The 20,516-nt window shown below is 44.1% G+C and overlaps 1 protein-coding gene across 1 annotated transcript in view; it reads right to left on the bottom strand.

Moving 5' to 3' along the window:
* The window catches only part of METAP1 (methionyl aminopeptidase 1), a 38,422-nt gene extending 23,674 nt beyond the window's left edge, over window positions 1-14,748 (bottom strand). Inside the window, exons 1-2 of the mRNA XM_030564415.1 lie at window positions 14,550-14,748; window positions 202-253 (exon numbers count right to left, since the gene is read on the bottom strand). Of these exons, the coding sequence (XP_030420275.1) occupies window positions 202-253; window positions 14,550-14,663 (166 nt within the window). The 5' untranslated portion in view covers window positions 14,664-14,748. The remainder of the gene's footprint in view (window positions 1-201; window positions 254-14,549) is intronic.
* Window positions 14,749-20,516: the final 5,768 nt, after the last annotated feature.

Below are 20,516 nucleotides of genomic sequence, written 5' to 3'. Positions count from 1 at the left end.
TCTCAGAAAAACCCAAAACCATGCTTACGCATGCATGCACATTAGCGTAGAATCAGAGTACACTGTATAACTTAGGACAGAATATAGCCCTTATTTTGCATTTTGAAACCAGTGTGAAAAAAACACTTGCAATAGCATGAATAGTTGATTTTCATATACAAATTCAAAACTGAATAAAGACTGGATAAGGAGATTACTTACTTGCTTTCTTGTGTAGTAACTTGTGAGTGACCCAGCTTCCCTTAAAACATTCCTGAAAGTGAAAATAATATAAAAATCAACGTTGTCTGGGACAGAACGTGACCTCTACAAAACGAATGACAAACTACATTTAACAAGGATTCTATTACCTATGCTAACAACACTTAAGAACACTGCTTTAACTGCCAGAGTCAAGACAGGAAAATACTGTATTCAACAGGTTTATAATGCAAACGGGAGGGAACTGAGCCAAACAGCTGCAACCATTTCACTACAGCAACTTGATTTCCTCTCATCTCCTTGATATTGTCCCACTATTACTTTTCTGTGTAACCAAGCACTATAGTTGCAACAAGGATGATGTAGTATCGGGCAGTTCACAGAATCACAGCAGTCAGAGGTGGAAAGGCTCATTCAATCATCCAGTCCACCTCCCTGCCAATGCATGCTAGGTACTTACCACATTTCCTAGTGTTTCAACGGGGAAGGAAGGTGTGAAGGAGAGGTTCTCCAGCATAGGAAGTGATTCGCAATATGAAAATGTTTGAGAACCAGGCCTGGGACCACGATGGTCCCCTCCCCGGGCTGTTGAGGCAAGATTCATAGATTCTAGGGTCAGAAGGGACCAATGTGATCATCTAGTCCGACCCCCTGCACAAAGCAGGCCACAGAACCCTACCCATCCACTTCTATAATAAACCCCTAACCTACGCCTGAGTTATTGAAGTCTTCAAATTGTGGTTTGAAGACCTCAAGCTGCAGAGAATCCACCAGCAAGTGACCCATGCCCCACGCTGCAGGGGAAGGCGAAAAACCTCCAGGGCCTCTGCCAATCTGCCCTGGAGGAAAATTCCCTCCTGACCCCAAATATGGCGATCAGCTAAACCCTGAGCATGTGGGCAAGACTCAGCACTCAGAAAAGAATTCTCTGCAGTAACTCAGATCCCATCCCAAGATAATTCCTCTTGCAGCATGCATTTTGCCTGCCTCTGTTTGGGTACCTCTGTAAGGGCAGCAACAGGGTTCAACTGGCATAATGTGCGCACAAATGAAAAATATATGGGTATATGTGTGCATGCATGCACTAGACAGAGAGAACAGAAATAGGAAATGGAGAAAAATGAATGGAGATAGTAAGCCTGAATGTAAAGCATGGCAAAAGTGTGTGTAAATGGGACGATGCATATGGGGAGAAGAAAGAGAAAATGCAGATGGAAAGAAGAATGAAGAGAGGACTTCATGGAAATAGGAAAAAAGCAAAGGAATTAATTAGCACTGAATGGGCAGCGGGTGGTACAGCAAATGGTTGGGAAAAAGAAAATGGATAAGAGTTGAAGGAGAGAAGCAGAGGATAAGGAAAGGATTTGGGGGCAAGCAATAGGTTAAGGTAAAAAACAGTGAGGGAAGAAGAGATTAAAATAGAAGGGTGGATGAATAAGGTGCTAAAAAGGAACCCCCTTCCCTCGCTGGCAGGCCAACATATGCCATTTCTAAATGGGGCTGGTACTTGGGAGGAAGACAGCATGGAAGCTGAAATCTAAATTAATCCCTGTTAGAACAGCAGATGGATTTCTGAAAGTAGGGAAAGAGGTGGATTTGACAGCAATGGGTTGTGTGTGATTTTCTACACATACACAGGCCTTGTCTCCACTTGCGACAGCATGTACCCTACATGTAAGCTACATGCCACAGAGAAAAACGAACTCCACTCACGTTGCAGTATGTTATCTACACAAAGGAGTAAAAGGCTCTGGCAGGGGGAAGAGAGGCAGCAGTTCCCTGCAGTGGAGAAAGGCTCCAGCGGTGAGGAGCTACTGGAGCCTTTCCCTGCTGCCTCCCCCTACCAGAGCCTTTCCCTGCCAGTGGAGCCTTTCAGCATGGCAGCGAAAGACCCCAGCAGCAGGAAGGCAGTGGGACACTACACTACTGAAAGTAGCAGGGTAGGCCTGGGAGGCACTGCTTGGGTGCATAGAGACCCATGTAAAGTATATACCCTAAGGTTCTGGCATGTTTTTACTCACCTGACCAATGTCTCGCTATCTACACTGCTATTCATACCCATGCTCGGGGGCATGCAGCATACTCTACACGTCACCTTAAGCGTAGACATAGCACACACCATGCATACTATATACATACATGCATGCATACATACAGTATCACACAATGCCTTTCAAGATGTTCATTCAGTCACACTTTGATGAGTTGCCTAAAGAGTATGGCCAGGGTGCCTGACTCTTCCAGGCCAGCCCTCAGTGAAAGTCACTGACTTTCCTCATTGTGCTAAGCATCGCACATCTCTAAACAGCAGGTATTGAGAATCTTCCTCTATATATCTGAAAGCCTAATTGCAAATGGTGTTCTATTCTTAGCTCTAAACTGTCTGTTCTTGTAGATGAAAGTCTTATTCACATGAACATTTTTTGGTTGTATTTAATCACATTAACTGTTTGGAAGAGGGTAATTCCACTGATTTACACCAACAGCTGAAATTTCTGAGAAAAAATAAGCTCTTTTTTCCTTTATAAGGAAAGCCTAGTGCTACTGATGAATTATCATAATTTTAAACTACTAGCCACAGCCAGCAATTTATTAAAACCGGTGTGTGCACATACTCAACCTCTGACTGCTACAACAGGTCTGAAAACTACAGGATGCAATTTAACATTAAAATGAAGACCCCTCCCCCACTAAAAAAGAGAGACCCAATTAGCCTCTCTCTTCCCAGGGTAGTGAAGTGTGGGGGACATGGGGGAGGAGATGAGACAACATACAGACTCACAAATTTTTTTAAAGTGTCGCTATGTTTGAAAACGATGATTGACTTCAATGGGAAAAGTTATCTAATCAATTTTAAAAAGTTAAAAGCCATTTGAAGAACCATTTTCCATGAGTCCTCCTGACAATTTTTGTGGTTTACAGTCATATGAACCTTTTTTTTCAAATGTATTTCTCTCTTCTATTGCTGTATGAGAGCACCGCATAAAGGGGAAAACTGACTTGTAGAGAAAACAGTGAACATTACTACATACAAAATAAAATGAAGAACTAAAGGGAAAACTGTCCTCAACTCTTGGCTATTGTAATCTCAGATGTAACTTGAAACAGCAGCACGAAAAACAGAACTGTAATTTTAATTTGATGTTGCCCCTTTCAAATTCACACTTTTATTTTGGTTTCAAAACACTACAAACAATTACAGTCATTCCGTACCTAGACATGAGCTCAACCTGATGCTCATTAGGAGCAATGTGTTCAACTTAACTTGAATCCAAAAGAGTAACCAAATACAATCAATATTAAAATCTGTGGGATTATTTCCCTTTCAGAGTCAGCTTCTGTCAGTCGATCCAACTGGCTTCTACCTTAGGGAGCCAGCTAACATCTGCTGATTGAAATGTTCACACAGGTACGCACTGGAGCATTGCTTTGCTGCCAACAGCATTTTCTGGCACACGTGTACTACAAATGATGGTTAAATGTTATGTTACATATAATCAGTAAACAGTATGTATGAAAAGCTGTAAAACAGACAATTCTACAACATATTCACTGACCTGCTCTTCATACAGCAAATGTCAGGTTAGCTCTTGCTGCGGCAGTCATTCAGGATACTTCTAGCTATTATACTTGAATGGTCCCCATTACCACAGTACCTGAGAACCTCCATCTTTTGTAGATTTATCCTCACAATAAACCTGTGAGGTAGAGAAGCACTAGTATCTCACTTTACGCATGAGGAACTGAGCCCACGTCCAGACTAACCCGCGGCATCGGCGGGTTAAAATCGATTGCTCGGGGATCGATATATCGCGTCTAGTCTGGACGCAATGTATCGATCCCCGAGCGCGCTTACATTGATTCCGGAACTCCATCAACCCGAACGGAGTTCCGGAATCGACACGGAGAGCCGCGGACATCGATGCAGCGCCGTCCAGACGGGTGAGTACCTCGATTTTAGAAATTCGACTTCAGCTACGTTATTCCCGTAGCTGAAGTTGCGTATCTAAAATCGATTTTAATACCTAGTCTGGACATGGCCTGAGGCATGGAGATACTAAGTGCTGTGCCCAGGGTCACACAGGTAGGATGTGGTGGAGCAGAGATTTGAAACTGGGTCACCAGCATCCTAAATACTGGACCATCCTTCTTCTCACAATCTTTATAAGAAACACCCACACCATCTTTTAAATATTTACAAAATCATTTCTTGCAGTCAGACTTGAATTCAATTAAAAAGAATGCAAGTCATATGAGGGGATTAAGGCTCCACTAGAAATGCTGCAGCTGTGCCATTTTAGCACTGTAATGTAGACTCTTACTACAGCGATGCAAGAACTCCTTTCATCGCTGTAGTAAATCCACCTCTCCAAAAAGTAGTAATTAGGCCGATGAAAGAATTTTTCCACCCACCTACTGCTGTCTACACTGGGGCTTAGGTCAGCTAATTATATATACTAATTATAAGAATATAAGAACAGCCATACTGGGTCAGGCCAAAGGTCCATCAGTATCAAGTCTTCTGATAGAGGCCAATGCCAGGTGCCACAGCTGGAATGAGAAGAACAGGTAATAAAGTGATCCATTCCCTGTCACCCATTCCCAGCTTCTGGTAAACAGAGACTAGGGACACCATCCTTTCCATCCTGGCTAACAGCTATTGATGGACCTAACCTCCATGAACTTATCTAGTTCTTTTCTGAACCCTGTTATAGTCTTGGCCTTCACAACAGCCTCTGGCAAGGAGTTCCACAGGTTAACTACATGTTGTGTGAAGAAATACTTCCTTTTGTTTGTTTTAAACCTGCTGCCTATTAATTTCATTAGGGACCCCTAGTTCTGTGGCATGAGGAGTAAATAAAACTTCCTTATTTACTTTCTCCACACCAGTCATGATTTTATAGACCTCTATCACATCCCCTCATTAGTCATCTCTTTTCCATGCTGAAAAGTCCCAGTCTTATTAATCTCTCCTCACATGGAAGCTGGTCCATACCTCTAAACATTTTTGTTGCCCTTTTCTGAACCCTTTCTAATTCCAATATATCTTTTTTGAGATGGGGTGACTACATCTGCACCAAGTATTCAAGATGTGGGTTTACCAGGGATTTATATAGAGGCAATATGATATATTCTGTCCTATTATCTATCCCTTTCTTAATGATTCCCAACATTCTGTTCACTTCTTGACTGCTGATGCACACTGAGTGGATGATTACAGAGAATTATCCACAATGACTCCAAGATCTCTTTCTTGAGTGGTAACAGCTAATTTAGACCCCGTCATTTTATATGTATAGCTGGGATTAAGTTTCCAAAAACTGGCATCACATTTATCAACATTTAATTTCATCTGCCATTTTGTTGCCCAGTCACCCAGTTTTGTGAGATCCTTTTGTAGCTCTTCACAGTCTGCTTGGGACTATCTTATGTAGATTTGTATCAGATGCAAATTTTGCCACCTCGCTGTTTACCCTTTTTTCCAGATCATTTATGAATATGTTAAATAGGACAAGGACCAGTACAGACCCCTGGGGGACACCACTATTTACCTCTCTACATTCTGAAAATGAACCATTTATTCCTACATTTTGTTTCCTATATTTTAACCAGTTTCCAATCCATGAGAGGACCTTCCCTCTTATCCCATGACATCTTACTTTGCTTAAGAGCCTTTGGTGAGGGGCCTTGTCAAAGGCTTTCTGAAAATCTAAATACACTATATCCACCAGATCCCCCTTGTCCACATGCTTGTTGATGCCCTCCAAGAATTCTAGTAGGTTGGTGAGGCACCATTTCCCTTTACTAAAACCATGTTGACTCTTCCCCAACAAATTATGTTCATCTATGTATCTGACAATTCTGTTCTTCACTATAGTTTCAACCAGTTTGCCTGGTATTGAAGTCAGGCTTACCAGCCTGTAATTGCCAGGATCACCTCTGGAGCCCTTTTTAAAAATTGGCGTCACATTAGCTATCCTTCAATCATTTGGTACAGAAGCTGATTTAAATGATAGGTTACAAACTACAATTAGTAGTTCTGCAATTTCACATTTTGAGTCAAAACTCTTGGATGAATACCATCTGGTCCTGGTGACTTATTACTGTTTAGTTTATCAATTTATTCCAAAGCCTCCTCTAATGACACCTCAATCTGCAACAGTTCCTCAGATTTGTCACCAAAAAAGAATGGCTCAGGTTTGGGAATTTCCCTCATATCTTCAGCCGTGAAGCTCAATGCAAAGAATTCATTTAGTTTCTCCGCAATGGCCTTATCGTCCTTGAGTGCTCCTTTAGCATTTCGATAGTCCAGTGGCCCCACTGGCTGTTTAGCAGGCTTCCTGCTTCTGATATACTTAAAATTGTTTTTGCTATTACTTTTTGAGTCTTTGGCTAACTGTTCTTCAAATTCTTTTTTGGCCGTCCTAATTATAATTTTTACACTTCACTTGCCAGAGTTTATCCTCCTTTCTACTTCCCCCACTAGGATTTAACCTCCACTTTTTAAAGGATGCCTTTTTGCCTCTCACTGCATTGACAGAGTTAAATTACAAGCGTTAAAAAAGCGAATGGGACAAGCACTATCTCCAGCTCATTTTCTTGCAAATATTCTCAATACTCAGTACCAGGGTCAAACCTTAACTGCTGAAGAAGAGGAGCTGGCTATGATGTGAGCAATCATCCCTCCATAATGCCAATTATAATAAACTTCAGAGCTAAAGGCGAACCATTCAAGAAATGTATGTTTGCTGATGATGTTTTAAAGAAAGTCACATCAGTGAATTGGTGGAAGTCACTTAAGCACTTGGATTCAGACAGAGTCGAAGCGATAATCTCATTTTTAACAGCAGTAGCTTCTTCTGATAGTGTAGAAATAATATCTTCTTCCTCTGGACTAATTCATTCCAAATTGAGAAATTGTTTGGGATCTCAATAAGCAGGAAAGCTTTTTTCCCTTTCCAGATTATGAACAAACAGGAAAATGAAAGTGAAAATGACTGAGTTAGCTGCAGAAGCCAATATTTTAAGTTTCTCATGTTGACCTGGCTGACATCATTGATTTAAAAAAAAAAAACACACAACACAAAATATTTCTTATAAAAACTATTTTAGTTAAAAACAATTTTAACAAATACAAACCTGATTTTAAAAAACGTGAATGTTAAACTAAATTCAAAATTCATATGCTTGTTTTGTTAAAATATATATTTGCTATTGGAAAAAGAAAGTCCAGAATACATAATGTTGTTGTTTTGGTTAAATAAAACAATTTAAATGTCTCTCTGGTGAGGTTCTCCTCCTAAAACAGCATGGCAAGAAAATCCTCCAAATATTAGTGAATTGGAGATTGTTCACCTCCCAATGACTTTATAAATATCTGCTTCGATTACTTTTGGTAGATGAAATAACCAATCATTCATTCATTTTCTGATATAACTATAAAACTAATCTGAAAAGTTTTCAAAATAAATCACTTTAAAAATGTACAGTGTGTACCTCCTAAAAATGCAACTACATCTATGAGTTGTGAAGAATATGTATTAAGGTTATAACCACCAACAAGAATGCACTTTTATGTAGAAATCCATGATTAAATCGAGTCTTCCTGACTAGTGATTTAAATCAATTTGATTTAAATCAGATCCACCCTGCAACTACATAAATATTGCAGTTCAGAAATCCTAGGATCTAACCCAGCCTCAGAGAGGCAGGTGCAAGTGTTGTATAGTGGCTATTGCTAAATAATCTAAGCACATATATTTAGCACATCAGTTCAATCTGAAAGGCATTGCGGCTAGTAGCTAAGACTTGGGTCTGCCATATAGGAGTCCTTGGTTCTATTCCCAACTCTGCTTGAGGTGACTCGTGCAACTTCCCTGTTGCACAAGTCAAGGAACTGGCCCCGAAAGGTATTGTCTACTTTTTCCTACTGTGGAATTATATGTTACACTAGATAATGTTTTCACCTCTCTTAGCCAGAAGGCCGAGAGTTAAGCGGCACATTCTATTTTAAAATTGGATATTTAAACTGCTCACAATATTCAAAAATTGCCTACGGGACTCAACTGGAAAGGGTTGAGGGCATTTAAGACAGCTTTTAGTTATTGAATATGAAACAAACTTTTTTAAATGCACAAATGTGAGAATGAACTTTTTTAAAAAAACCCATAAAACAGTTAAGCCTTAAAATTTCATACTCTTAAATACATAGTCCCCATACAAAGAATTATAGAAATGTAGGGCTGAAAGGGACCTCAAAGAGGTCATCTAGTCCGACCCCACCCTGAAGCAGGATTAAGTATACCTAGACCATCCCTGGTAAATTTTTGTCTAACCTGTTTTTAAAAGCCTCCAATGATGAGAACTCAACAACTTCCCTAGAAAATTCATGAGGAGTGTGAGCTTTTGAAAGTTTGAGAACTTTTGGTTTTGAAATAAAATGTGATAAATAAATTAGGAAAATCACAGGGAACTTAACTGAATATGCAGTAGCTGAATTTCATATGGTTTTTAAATTTAAGTAGTGCTGAGTCTGACCATTACTTAGAAGGAAGATCTCCATAGGAAGAAGTCTATGGAATGTGTGTACAGTACTCTTTGTGCACGCATTATTCATATATCTTAAAGCTTTGTTTCTAAAATATGGCCACCATGGCTGGCCACCAGGGCTTATTCTTGCGACGACAGCCTCCTGGGTGGTGACAGGGGTGGATAGCAAAGCAGCGGCCTCTCCCCTGGGGCTACAAGGAGGGACTGGGCCCTGCCCCCCTCTGGAGCCACAAACACCCAATGTGAGTCCCCCACCTTCCTGGAGGTTGTGGTGCTCAAGCTTCCATCTTCAACCCTGGGGTGGTGGATAGCAGGCTAAGGCCACGCGGCAGCTGGCCCCAGCCCTGGGCTCCAACCGTGTGACTTCAGGCTCCAGCCTTTGGCTGCGCAGCCATAGGCTCTGTCCCATGGCTGCTGGGCTTCAGGCTTACCTCTCCCTCAATCATCCATGGCCCCTGCTGCCAACCCCTGCCCCTCACCCATCCACCCCATCACCCCTGGCTCTCGCTGCCTCCCTACCTACATTGCCATCCAAGGCTTAATTTGTCTCCCAGCTGAGTAAGTCTGCTGTGAAAAGTGATATTTGAAAGTTTGTGATATTAACAAACATACAAATATCACTTTTCACAGAAGCAGACTTTCTAGCTAGCAAATCTAAAAAAAAATAGGCAACCAAGAAAGCAAAAGAAACAACAATAAAAAAGACAAGAACATGCAACCTTGAGTTTCTATTCTGGTTAGGTCCAGTAAAGAATAGAGACAACTGTTCATTGTTGTTATTATTAAGTCTGTAAAAAAAAAAATCCCAACCGTACATAAATAAATTACTGTGATTTGGACACATATGTGCCTATTTATTTCTTTTTCCTAAAGTTAATTAAGTATTTTAGGAAAAATTGCCATAGCAGCCACCAGCAAGAGTTGATGGCTGCACTCTGGGACCACCAAATAATTTGTTGCGTGAACTCCTGCCTAAAAAGAGGCCTTTGCTACTACTACCAGAAAAAACAGATCCTGCTTCAGCTCCATGCATCAACTTCCTGATCTGGGACACCGAAACACCTGTTTCAATTTGCTACTGGAAAGGATTAATCATAAATAAAGATAATCATTCTTTAGACACAATGAAGAGTAAAAAATGCTTTGTACTTTTCTAGCACCTTTCATCTGAAGATCTCAAAATGCTTTATAACTGTAAGTTAACCCTCACAATAACCTTTTGGAAAAGGTAACGATAATGTACCTTGACTTTACCCACCATTAAAATGAAGCAATTTTGGGGGTAGAACAGAGTAGCTGGATAACAAAACAGATTGATATTACCCAACAGCTTAGGACAAGAAGCAAAGAGGAATACCATCTTCAATTGAAACTGAAAGATTAATTTTAGATAGACTAAAGGGGCCTAAGACATGAAACAAAATTCAAGAAAGGGTCAGACAAATTCAGAGTAACCATGTTTAGGGCAAATTTCTAAAACCTCCTCTCTCTGAGAAAGATAGGAGAAAAACTTCATTTACAAGAAAAGTGACCTTTACCAGGGAAAAGAGAAATGAAGATGACTATAGACCACTAAGGACCTCGCCATCCAGATATAATTTACCTGGAAAGTACACTTAAATACTATGACTATGGGCACTATAGAAAACCCTAAAGAGCTAAAAAAATGTTTAATTTCCTCACTGCTTTGCATTTAAACACTCAGCTTTACTATTGCATAAATTTAACTGTTTGTATTGAATTATATATTATTACTTATATTTTTAGACATTTTCCATATTGGGCAGTTCTATAAATCAGTATATGGATTTCTATATGAGGACACAGAGACTATCCTCTCCAGGCTATGCCAAGAGGAAACAAACTACTAATTAGAAACCATTTTTGAGTGTGGAAATATGTACTGAATATAAATGGATTCAGGATCTTCCCAAGGCATTTATTATTTTCTCTGGAACCTTAGGCCTGTGAATTTTTTACATCCGAGTGCCTTACTTAAGCCAACTTAACCCTGGGTGCAATGGAAGAACTCTTGACCTAACTACGTCCACTGGTCTACACTATGATTTTAGGTTGAATTTAGCAGCGTTACCTAGATTTAAGCCTGAACCCGTCCACATGACGAAGCCCTTTGTTTCGACTTAAAGGGCTCTTTAAATCAATTTCTTTACTCCACCTCTGACAAGGGGATTAGCACTGAAATCGGCCTTGCCAGATCGAATTTGGGGTTGTGTGGACGCAATTCGACGGTATTGGCCTCTGGGAGCTATCCCAGAGTGCTCCATTGTGACCACTCTGGACAGCGCTCTCAACTCAGATGCACTGGCCAGGTAGACAGTAGACAGGTAGACAGAAAAGGCCCAGAAACTTTGGAATTTCATTTCCTGTTTGGCCAGCGTAGCGAGCTGATCAGAACAGGTGACCATGCAGAGCTCATCAGCATGATGTGCACATTGCCGGGGCACACTGCCCGGCCCGTACTTTGAGAAAAGTCTATGTCCATCTCTATGTCCTCATCACCCTTGTCACCCTGCTGCCATCGCCTCCTCGCCTGGGTTTGCTTTTGCAGCTTCTGGTTCTGTGCTGAAAAAAGGTGCAAAACAATTGCCTGCCGTTGCTTTGATAGAGGGAGGGGTGATTGACGACATGGCTTACAGGGAATTTAAATCAACAAAAGGGGTGGTTTTGCATCAAGGAGAAAACACAAACAACTGTCACACAGAATGGCCCCCTCAAGGATTGAACTCAAAACCCTGGGTTTAGCAGGCCGTTGATTTCACAAAACAAATTGGGTCAATTTCTTGTAAAAGATAGATAGAGTGGATCAAAACATCTGCAAACGGAGCAGTAGGACTCCTAGCCATCATCATCTCGTGGGTGCTCAGCAGAAGATGGTGCAGTACGACAGCTAGCCATCATCATCTCCTGGGTGCTCGGCAGAAAATGGAAATGACCTGGCGCCCCGACCAACCTCACTGAGATCAGCTAAAAGAGCACCCAGGAGTACGACGACGATGGCTACCAATCATCATGCACTGTCTGCTGCCAAAAGGCAATGAGCTGCTGCTGTGTAGCACTGCAGTCCCATGTCTGCCAGCACCCAGGAGATGTACGGTGACGGCGAGCTGAGCGGGCTCCATGCTTCCCGTAGTATGGCGTCTGCTCAGGTAACCCAGGAAAAAAGGCACCAAACCATTGTCTGCCGTTGCTTTCACAGAGGGAGGGCGGGCGGGAGAGGGGGGACTGATGACATGTACCCAGAACCACCCGCGACACTGTTTTTGCTGCATCAGGAACTGGGATCCCCAACCAGAATTCTAATGGGGAATGAAGACTGCAGGAACTGTGAGAAAGCTACCCACAGTGCAACAGTCCAGAAGTCGAAGCTAGCCTCGGTACTGTGGATGCAGTCTGTCAACTTAATGCACTTAGAGCATTTTGTGTGGGGGGACACACAACTGACTGTATAAAAACGATTTATAAAAAACCAACTTCTATAAATTTGACCTAATTTCATAGTGTAGACATACCCTCAGGGAGATGGATTAACTACAGCAACAGGAAAATCTCTTTCATTGCTGTAGGCAGCATGTACTTTACAGAACTACAGTGGCACAGCTGTAGTGCAATACCTGTCCCGCTGTGGCTCCTTGCAAGGCTTCCTGGCTTTTAATAATATCTAGGTTTTCTATACTGTTTTTCATCCACAGCTCTCCAAGCACCGTTCAAAGGAGATGAGTTTTATTATCCACATTTTACCAATGGGGAAATTGAGGCACAGAGCAGTGAAGTGACTTGCCTAAGGGTTATCCAGCCATTCAGGGGCAGAGCCAAGAACAGAAGCTAGGTCTCCCAAGTCCCAGACCAGTGCTCTATCCACTAGGTCACATTGCTTATCTGTGTCACATGATTTGAGCTTTAGAAAACAAGACGCTGTACTATAATTTTGAGTAACTTTCCTTGTATCTTACAACAGTACTTGGTATTCAGGTAGAAGAGTAGAAAATAAGAATCCTTTCTACATTCTGAAGACTTGAGAGGGGAAAAAAACTCTACGGATACTGCTAGAATTTGTCCACAGACTTTTACTGATTTAGCTACTAATTTAAAACACATTGTATTCACCAAGTAATATCTATATATAGTACATACTGAAGATGAATCTATATTGCCTGTTCTGCATAAGGCAGCAGGTTACAATGGGTAGTGATGGTGGAGCCAATCCCACAAATCCTCTATACACAAAACACTCCTAGGAACAAGAGAATCAGAAATACCATTCCGGATCAGCCCAGTCGTACGTCTAGTTCAGCAGTCTGTCTCTGATAATGGACAGTACCAGATGCTTCAGAAGAAGATACAGGATTCTACAGAGGATAAATATGAAATAACCTACCTATTTGGGAAGTTTCTTCCCAATCCTAAGCAGTTAATAGTTGGCTTATACCCTGAAGCTGGAAGATTCATGTGACTTATAAATAAATGTATCATAATCCTATTTATTTCTCTCATCATCAATAATACTTCTGATAATTAATTGCACCAGTTAATTACGCACCAAAACATTACTATTTATTCACTGAGGCCAATGGGCAAGGATTCAACTGTTTTACTATTTATTTTATATCTTTCTAATGATTAACCATGCTTGAATTATATCTATTTTACCTTAAATCTACAGAGCCTGTAACATTTTTCCCCAAGATTTTAATTAACGTATCCATTAAAAAAAAAAAAAAAGACATATTTTCAAAGCAATAAGTCCATGTTACCCTAGGCACAAGAACATTTTTAAAGCCATTTGATTATCGGGTTTCATTTTAAATTATTAAGCACATATTTTAAAAGAGGACACAACAAATGTGAGGCATGGAGAAAAACTCTTTCATGCTACAATTACTCCATCTCAATGAGATTGGAATATTACAAACATATAAAGGATTACAGAGGCAGTGATTTAACACATAAAATCTAGTCCACATCATCTAACTTCCTACACAATAACAACGTGATTTCTGTGAAAATAAAAGTACACTGACCCCCCCCACATTGAAATGCCTCATTCCCTTCTTTCTGAAATGCACTGTGAATCTGACAGAGCAAGCTGAACTGCAAAGTAACTTGCAGTTAATTAAGTCCAGCAAAAGAGGTTTGGGGGAGAAGGAAACAGATAACAGAGCTGAAGAGAGGTAGGGTGCTAAACTGTAGTAGTGAAAGACACAAAAGGAGAACTGTTTCAGCATTTCCACATGCCTGCATCCAGCCCAGAGGCATGGCCCCTAGTAAACTATCTTCCTACAGGGTCTAATTTTCCGGTGTGAACTTTCCTCTAGGGTCCAAGTACAATCTTTCCCCCACTTCGCCTTTGCGAAAGGAACACACCATCCAGCCTAAGCCTAGAAAACCCAAGTGTGTGTTTCTGCCTGTCCATTGTAAACGCGGATCTCGGGAGAAAGAGTGAAAGGGAGGAGAAAGTTTGAAGCCTCGCTGGAGGGATCACAGGCCCATCTGCTCCTCACTCTCTCCGAGTCACACACCTGCCCCCTCTCTCCACCTGAAAGCGCCTGCTCACTGCAACCAAAATCACAGGACTTCGCAGACAAACCGAAACTACGGCAAGCGCCAGAGCAATGCAGGGAGATGCCGGGGATTCCGGCTCAGAGCAGGCTCCCCGCACCCCGGCTGGGAGAGCAGCGGGAGCCTGGCGGGGGTGTCCGGACAGGAAGCAGAGCCCTGACTGCAGCCGCGTGAGCCCCGGAGGGGGCCCCCCGGGGCAGAGGGCCGCGGCAGGGGCTTACCTGGGAGCAGAAGTAGGAGCCCTGGATGCCCAGCTTGATACAGGTTGGGCACTGCAGCTTGGCCTCGTGGCTGCACCCAGCCGTTTCACACACCCGGGTCTCCACGGCCGCCATGCTGCTACCGCTGCTGCCACAGAAGCGACTCAGCAACCGGGGAGGAGGAGGCGGCGGGGCCCTCTGACTGAATCGGGGGTGGAGCACCAGCCGCGCCAGGGCCGGCGCCTCCCCTCGCCGCGCACGTAGGGCCGGGCTGCAGGGGCGGGAACGTGCTGCGCGCTGGCGCGGGCAGGCGGCTCAGGCTCAAGGGCGTGTCCGGTGTCCTGGCTCGCCCTGTCTGAGCGGCTCTGCGGGGCGGAGGGGTCCTGTCCTCGCTCGGCCCAGAGGCTGTCAGCCCCGCTCGTGCACACCGCTCCCTGCGCCTCGGGCCCCACCCCGCCCCCCACTGCGCCCCTTGGCTTGCTCGCTGAGGGTGCCTCCTCACCCCTGGCCCCGCCTCCCCCCACCCTGCTTCTCTCTGCCCCCTGGCCAGACCCCAGCAAACCCCCAGCTCCAGGAGTCTCTGCTTCCCACCACCTGTGGGGCACCACCTGTCTCCCTGGAGCTGAGCGGCCTGGGACTGATGCAGAAGCTTGGCCAGTCTCAGCCAGTTGGGGGGGAAAATATGGGGGGCTTGGCTGGGCCCTTTCAAGCAAGTGGGTCTTGAGGGAGGCCGCATGGGGCAGGCGCTGGACTGGTTGATCACTCTGTTTCCAAGGGGCCAGAGCGATTCCCTGCCTCAGGACCTGTACTGGCAGCTCAGCCTGGCAGACAGTCACTTCCAGCAGGGATGCCGCGGGGAGGCAGGGCACGGAGTAGGGTGTGTCTGGATGGCCTGGGGTGGAGGTGCTGGGGTACTAGGGGGATCTGTGTGTGCTGGGGTACTAGGGAGTGGGGGTTCTGTGTGGGGTGCTGTGCAGTTGTGGTGGGGCTGTGGGGGTGCTGATGGGTGGTGTTGTGCAGGGCCTTGTGTATTTGTGGCAGGCTCTGGGAGGCGGGGTGCTGGGCATAGTGGGTCTGAGGGAGCTCTGGCCATAGGGATTCAGAGGGCTGTTCCAGTGTTGAGGCAGGGAGACTCTGTGGTGTGGCATGGACCCACCCCCAAGGGGAAGGAGCATGCTGGCAGCACAGGACTGGGCAGGCCATTGTGTATCTGGCAACTGCAGGTTTCCAAATAGTGCCCTCACACTGGGCATGATGCTGTACCCCATGCCAGCCGCTCACTCCAGGGACCAACCACTTCCATCATGCTCCATTTCCCCCAGGGGGCCCACAAAAGGTTAATCTGGCTTTGCCTCTGAGCAGCCAGGCTGGGTCAGACCAGCAGCACCGAGCCCCACCCAATCTGCAGGGCTCAGCAGGGGATGCTCGGTGCCGCACAGGCAGTGACAATAACTTTAAGTCCTGACCGACAGTCAGGTCTCCTGGTGTCAGGCTGCTTCTGGGTCCTGTTCTTCCTCCTGTCAGGAAACCAGGGGCACTGGAACCATTTGTATAGCAGGGGGTGCTGAGAGCCATTGACCCAAACTGTAATCCCTGCATAGCATGGAAACTGTTTCAAGCTAGTTCCAGCACCTCCATCCCCTGCTCTCCAAGTCACCTCAGATCTGGGTGCATTCTCATGGCCTCCCACTGGCTTGGCACTCCTATAAAGGGCAGATGGGAAAGATGATGTTCCTATCCTCTTGGCTTGGGCCATGCAGTGTGGGTGCTACGAAAAGATGTTCCAGGGTTCCCTAGCCTTGTTGGAATTGGCTTGGTTGAAACATAGCTAATGGGCATCAGCTAGCTTGCACCCAGCACAATAATACAGGGAGGCAAAAATGCAGCTAGGACACTGGAGGAAACTCTTATGAAAAGTTAAATAATCAAAGCTGGCACTTTATACAGCCTTTTGCATCCAAGGATCTCAAAGCCCTTTCCATAAGTTGTACAAAGTGTAATTATTTAATTTTACATGAGAGAGAAACTAAAAGTATTGTTATTTGCCACGTGATCTTAATGTCCGTGTGCAGCAGAGAGAATATACTTTTATAAGGTTTCATTTGAAAGACCCACTCTTCATAAACTGCATGTTATTCAATATGACTACTCAGACAGAGGCCATGGCTACACTCAAAACTTCAAAGTGCTGCTGTGGGAGGGCTCCCGCGCTTATAAGTTCGAGTGTGTGGTTGTGCGCCAGCGCTGGGAGAGAGCTCTTCCCAGCACTGCAGGTACTCCACCTCCACAAGGGGATTAGGGCTAGGGCACCGTTTACACTGGTGCTTTACAGTGCTGTAACTTGCTGCACTCAGAGGGCTGTTTTGTCACACCCCTGAGCAAGAAAGTTGCAACACTGTAAAGTGCCAGTGTAGCCATAGCCTGAGTAAAACATGACACATGGCTGGTGGGACAAAGGCATCTACACGGTGTCAAAGTTAGACTCAAGACTCACAATTTGTCAGACCACTCTGTTTTATTAGCACAGCGCTCTGCTAATAACACCCAGATAATGTGAGCACCATGCAAGACACAAACTATCTTATTTATACAGATAAAAGGGCGAGAACTTAACAAGATAACAAAGGAAGCAGAATCTGATAAGTTTACCTAGGCTGGACATCCATATCTTATTTCCTTACTAACTATTACTGATCTTCTGTTAATGTTTTGCCATTAGCACCATTGTTTATGCCTAATGTTTCTTTTCCTGGCACCTGTATTGCAACATTTCTTATTTCTGCTTAAAGGTACATACAAGATTTCTTTAATCCATTCTTATTTTTACAATATAATTCATTCTACTTTCACAATCCCTCCTTTTGGTCAAGCTCACGCCATGACCAACATTTTACTGGGTTCCACATATTAACCGTTCTTCATCTCTTTGTTCATCAGCAATATTCAAAATCATCATATTAGCACTCTGTTTTGGGGCAGTCACCTGGGTGGCATGCCTTACACTGTTTTGGATACAACAGGAGACTAACTGAAAACATACAAAATTATTAAGATAAACACACAACATTGTTTTCCAGTGAGAGCACAGGTCCCTCCTTTGGCCACCAGCACTATGTCCAATACCTGACGGTTTTGGAGGGCCCCTGTCGGATTGCCCCTGTTTCTTTGGCCAGGGCTCTTAAACTTTCTCCAGTTTTATTTGCCATTATTTTGACTACTGCTTGTAACCTCAGGAACCTTTTTGCCTGGTGTATTACTCCCCCAAGTGGGATAAAGGAACCGCCAATAGCCTCTTCCCAGGTGTCATTACTGTTCCATATTGTGTTAAAACGGACAAGGTGAGATCTGGGGAATTGAGTGGGATAGCCAGGAGGAGGAACACCAGTTTGAGAGTGGGCTGAGATGTGGCTGCAGACCCAGCATTTAGAAATATTAGGGGTCTGAGCTATCCACACTTGCTGCTGGATAAAAGAATTGTCATTGTGGATTCCCCAGACCTTAAGACACCAGCAGCCGAGGAACAGACGCCACCAGAGGCGCATGTTGGAGGCAGGGCCCTTCTGGTTCTAACAACCTCAACTGAGGAAACTGCAGTCACAGTTTTATGTCCACCAGGCAGCAGGTGCTAGGCTCGCTACTGCTTCTTCTTGGGCCTTGCTTTAGGTTGTCATCTGCTTCTGGCAACCTTTATGAGAACGTAGATTGTAAGGTATTGCAGGCTGTTGCTCTACGTCTTCTTCTGGAGTCACAGTTGACTCTGCGTGGTCCTGAGGTGATGATTGATTCGCTGGGGGTGGTGCATTCTTACACTGCGAAGCATGTATCCACTCTGAGATGCCAGACAGTTTAACAGCCGTCTGGGTAGTAAGCAGTGCCTGATGATTATTTAATGTTCTTTAAGTCTCTTTACTACTTCTTCCTTGACTCTGGCTATAACAATGGCCTTCACACCTTATCTTTTCCTGATGCATACATACCTCATTCACACAAACAGATTGAGAATACAAACAGTAGTATTCTATATCGAGCAAAAAAGCATTGCAAATTAAACCTTGCTAAGTTTTACAGTTAATAACCAAGACAAATTACATTGAGACCCAGGCCTTCAATGTTTCTCTAATTTAATCCTGTCTCTTACTACCTAAATCTTAAAACAAAGCGTTAGAGAGGGCCCAATTTGAATTGCATATGGGAAAACAGAATCTTATAGTCTCAGAGGGTCATTTCCTTCTGCTATTTAAAAAGGGTGGCTGACAGGATGAAATCAAATCATACTTTAATTCTTATGGGACATTATAAAATCCTGCTCCTACATATCCCCCTTTTGACACTAAGGTTATTAATCACCAGTATCACTTATTTAGTGTAAGCAGAGTCAGGATGAGTTCTACCCTGACATCTGGTGGTGAATTATGGGAAGTGCGGAAAGAATTTCAGGAATTGTAAAGTCTCAGATATTTGCATGGGCACGCCCACTGTAGCCCAATGCAGCCTGGGATGGTTATTTTGACAGCTCTGGGATCCCCAATTTCTTTGTTATTGGGGCAGGATAAAAAAAGTGTTGCCAGCTGGTTATGTGAATGAGGAACTAGGAGACTGCTTTATGACAGAGATGTCTCAATATAACTTAAGTGACACTTGCTAAACAAGGGACATGGGTTCCAATACCCAGTGAATTGAGAGAGATTGGGGACTGGTGTGTGTATGTTTTGTGGTATAGGTTCTTTTTGAGGGCTTGGAACACCAATTTTTCTTTTAAACTGGTTAGTGAGTTTATTAATGTAACAGAATGTTTTAACACAGCAGGAGTAAATCCTTAAGTCTGTCTGTGGCAGAAACCTTGATGAAGTTGGTGATGTACTCTGGCTCAGATTTCTTCAGTCAGAAGCCCATTTTCATTCTTGGTAACTGCTATCAGGCAACTGAAGAGTTGCAAGTGGGGATATAGTCACCCCCTCATGGCTACTGCAGCTCTCACTTCATTTTTCTTGTGTCTCATACTTGTGCTTGATGTGTTTCCACAGTTTCCCGTGGTTCAGGCGCTCGTAGAACGTGTCCACGCGCTGGCCTGAGCGTCACCAGAGGAGGCCGCCATGCCGCTGCACTCCCAGCTGTACAGTGTGTTCTGGAACACCAATTGCACTGCCTCCTCTCTCCACTGTAAAAGAGTAGAACTAATTTTGATTCCATTAGGAGTCCGTCTAGAGACCGCTGAGCTGAGTTCATGTTGGGCCAATGGTGCAAGAGCTGAAATCACTGAAAGAGCTGAGCTGAGATCACTGAGCGCTGTGTTAACTAGTGGGGGAGCCTGAAGACCTATCGTTAAGCGGCTGGCAGAGCAGAGCAGTTTGCAGCGTGTTGGAGCAGCCCATGGAACAGTGAGCAGAGTGAAGCGGTTTGCAGGGACAGCTGGAGGAGCAACACAGCTGGTGTAGTGGAGCTGGTCGTGGTGAAGGCTGCAGCAGAACTCCACGGAGAGGTGGAGCAGTTGGCCCTGGCCCACATAAGGTGCCCCTTAACACCCTGTGTGGACTCCCCTCCCATTTCCACCCAGGCTGGTGGGAGTAAAACTCTGCAGATAAACTCCTGAATTCTGGGGTGGCACTGACCAGAGACTTTTGGGTTGTTGGACTTTGGGGTGATTGGACTTAAGACCCTAAGGGGAAAAGGACATTGCCAAATGTACTTGGAGGTGGGTTTTTGTTTATGGTTTGTGTTATAATCCTGTTTGTGGTGTTTCTCCAATGGGATGCCGCATTGTTTCCTTCCTTTATTAAAAGGATTTTGCTACACTCAGACTCCGTGCTTGCGAGAGAGGAAGTATTGCCTCCTAGAGGTGCCCAGAGGGGTGTGGTATGTGAGTGTCCCAGGTCACTGGGTGGGGGCTCGAGCCGGTTATGCATTGTGTTATTGAAATGGAACCCCTAGATACTGAATCCGGCCCTTGTTGCTGCCAACGCAGAGGGTCAGAAGGGTTACACACGTAAT

This window comes from Gopherus evgoodei, chromosome 5 (assembly GCF_007399415.2).
Source record: "Gopherus evgoodei ecotype Sinaloan lineage chromosome 5, rGopEvg1_v1.p, whole genome shotgun sequence".
In the NCBI taxonomy this organism is placed as follows: Eukaryota; Metazoa; Chordata; order Testudines; family Testudinidae; genus Gopherus; species Gopherus evgoodei.
Note: the sequence above shows the minus strand (reverse complement) of the source record. Positions and strands in the feature narration are given on the sequence as shown.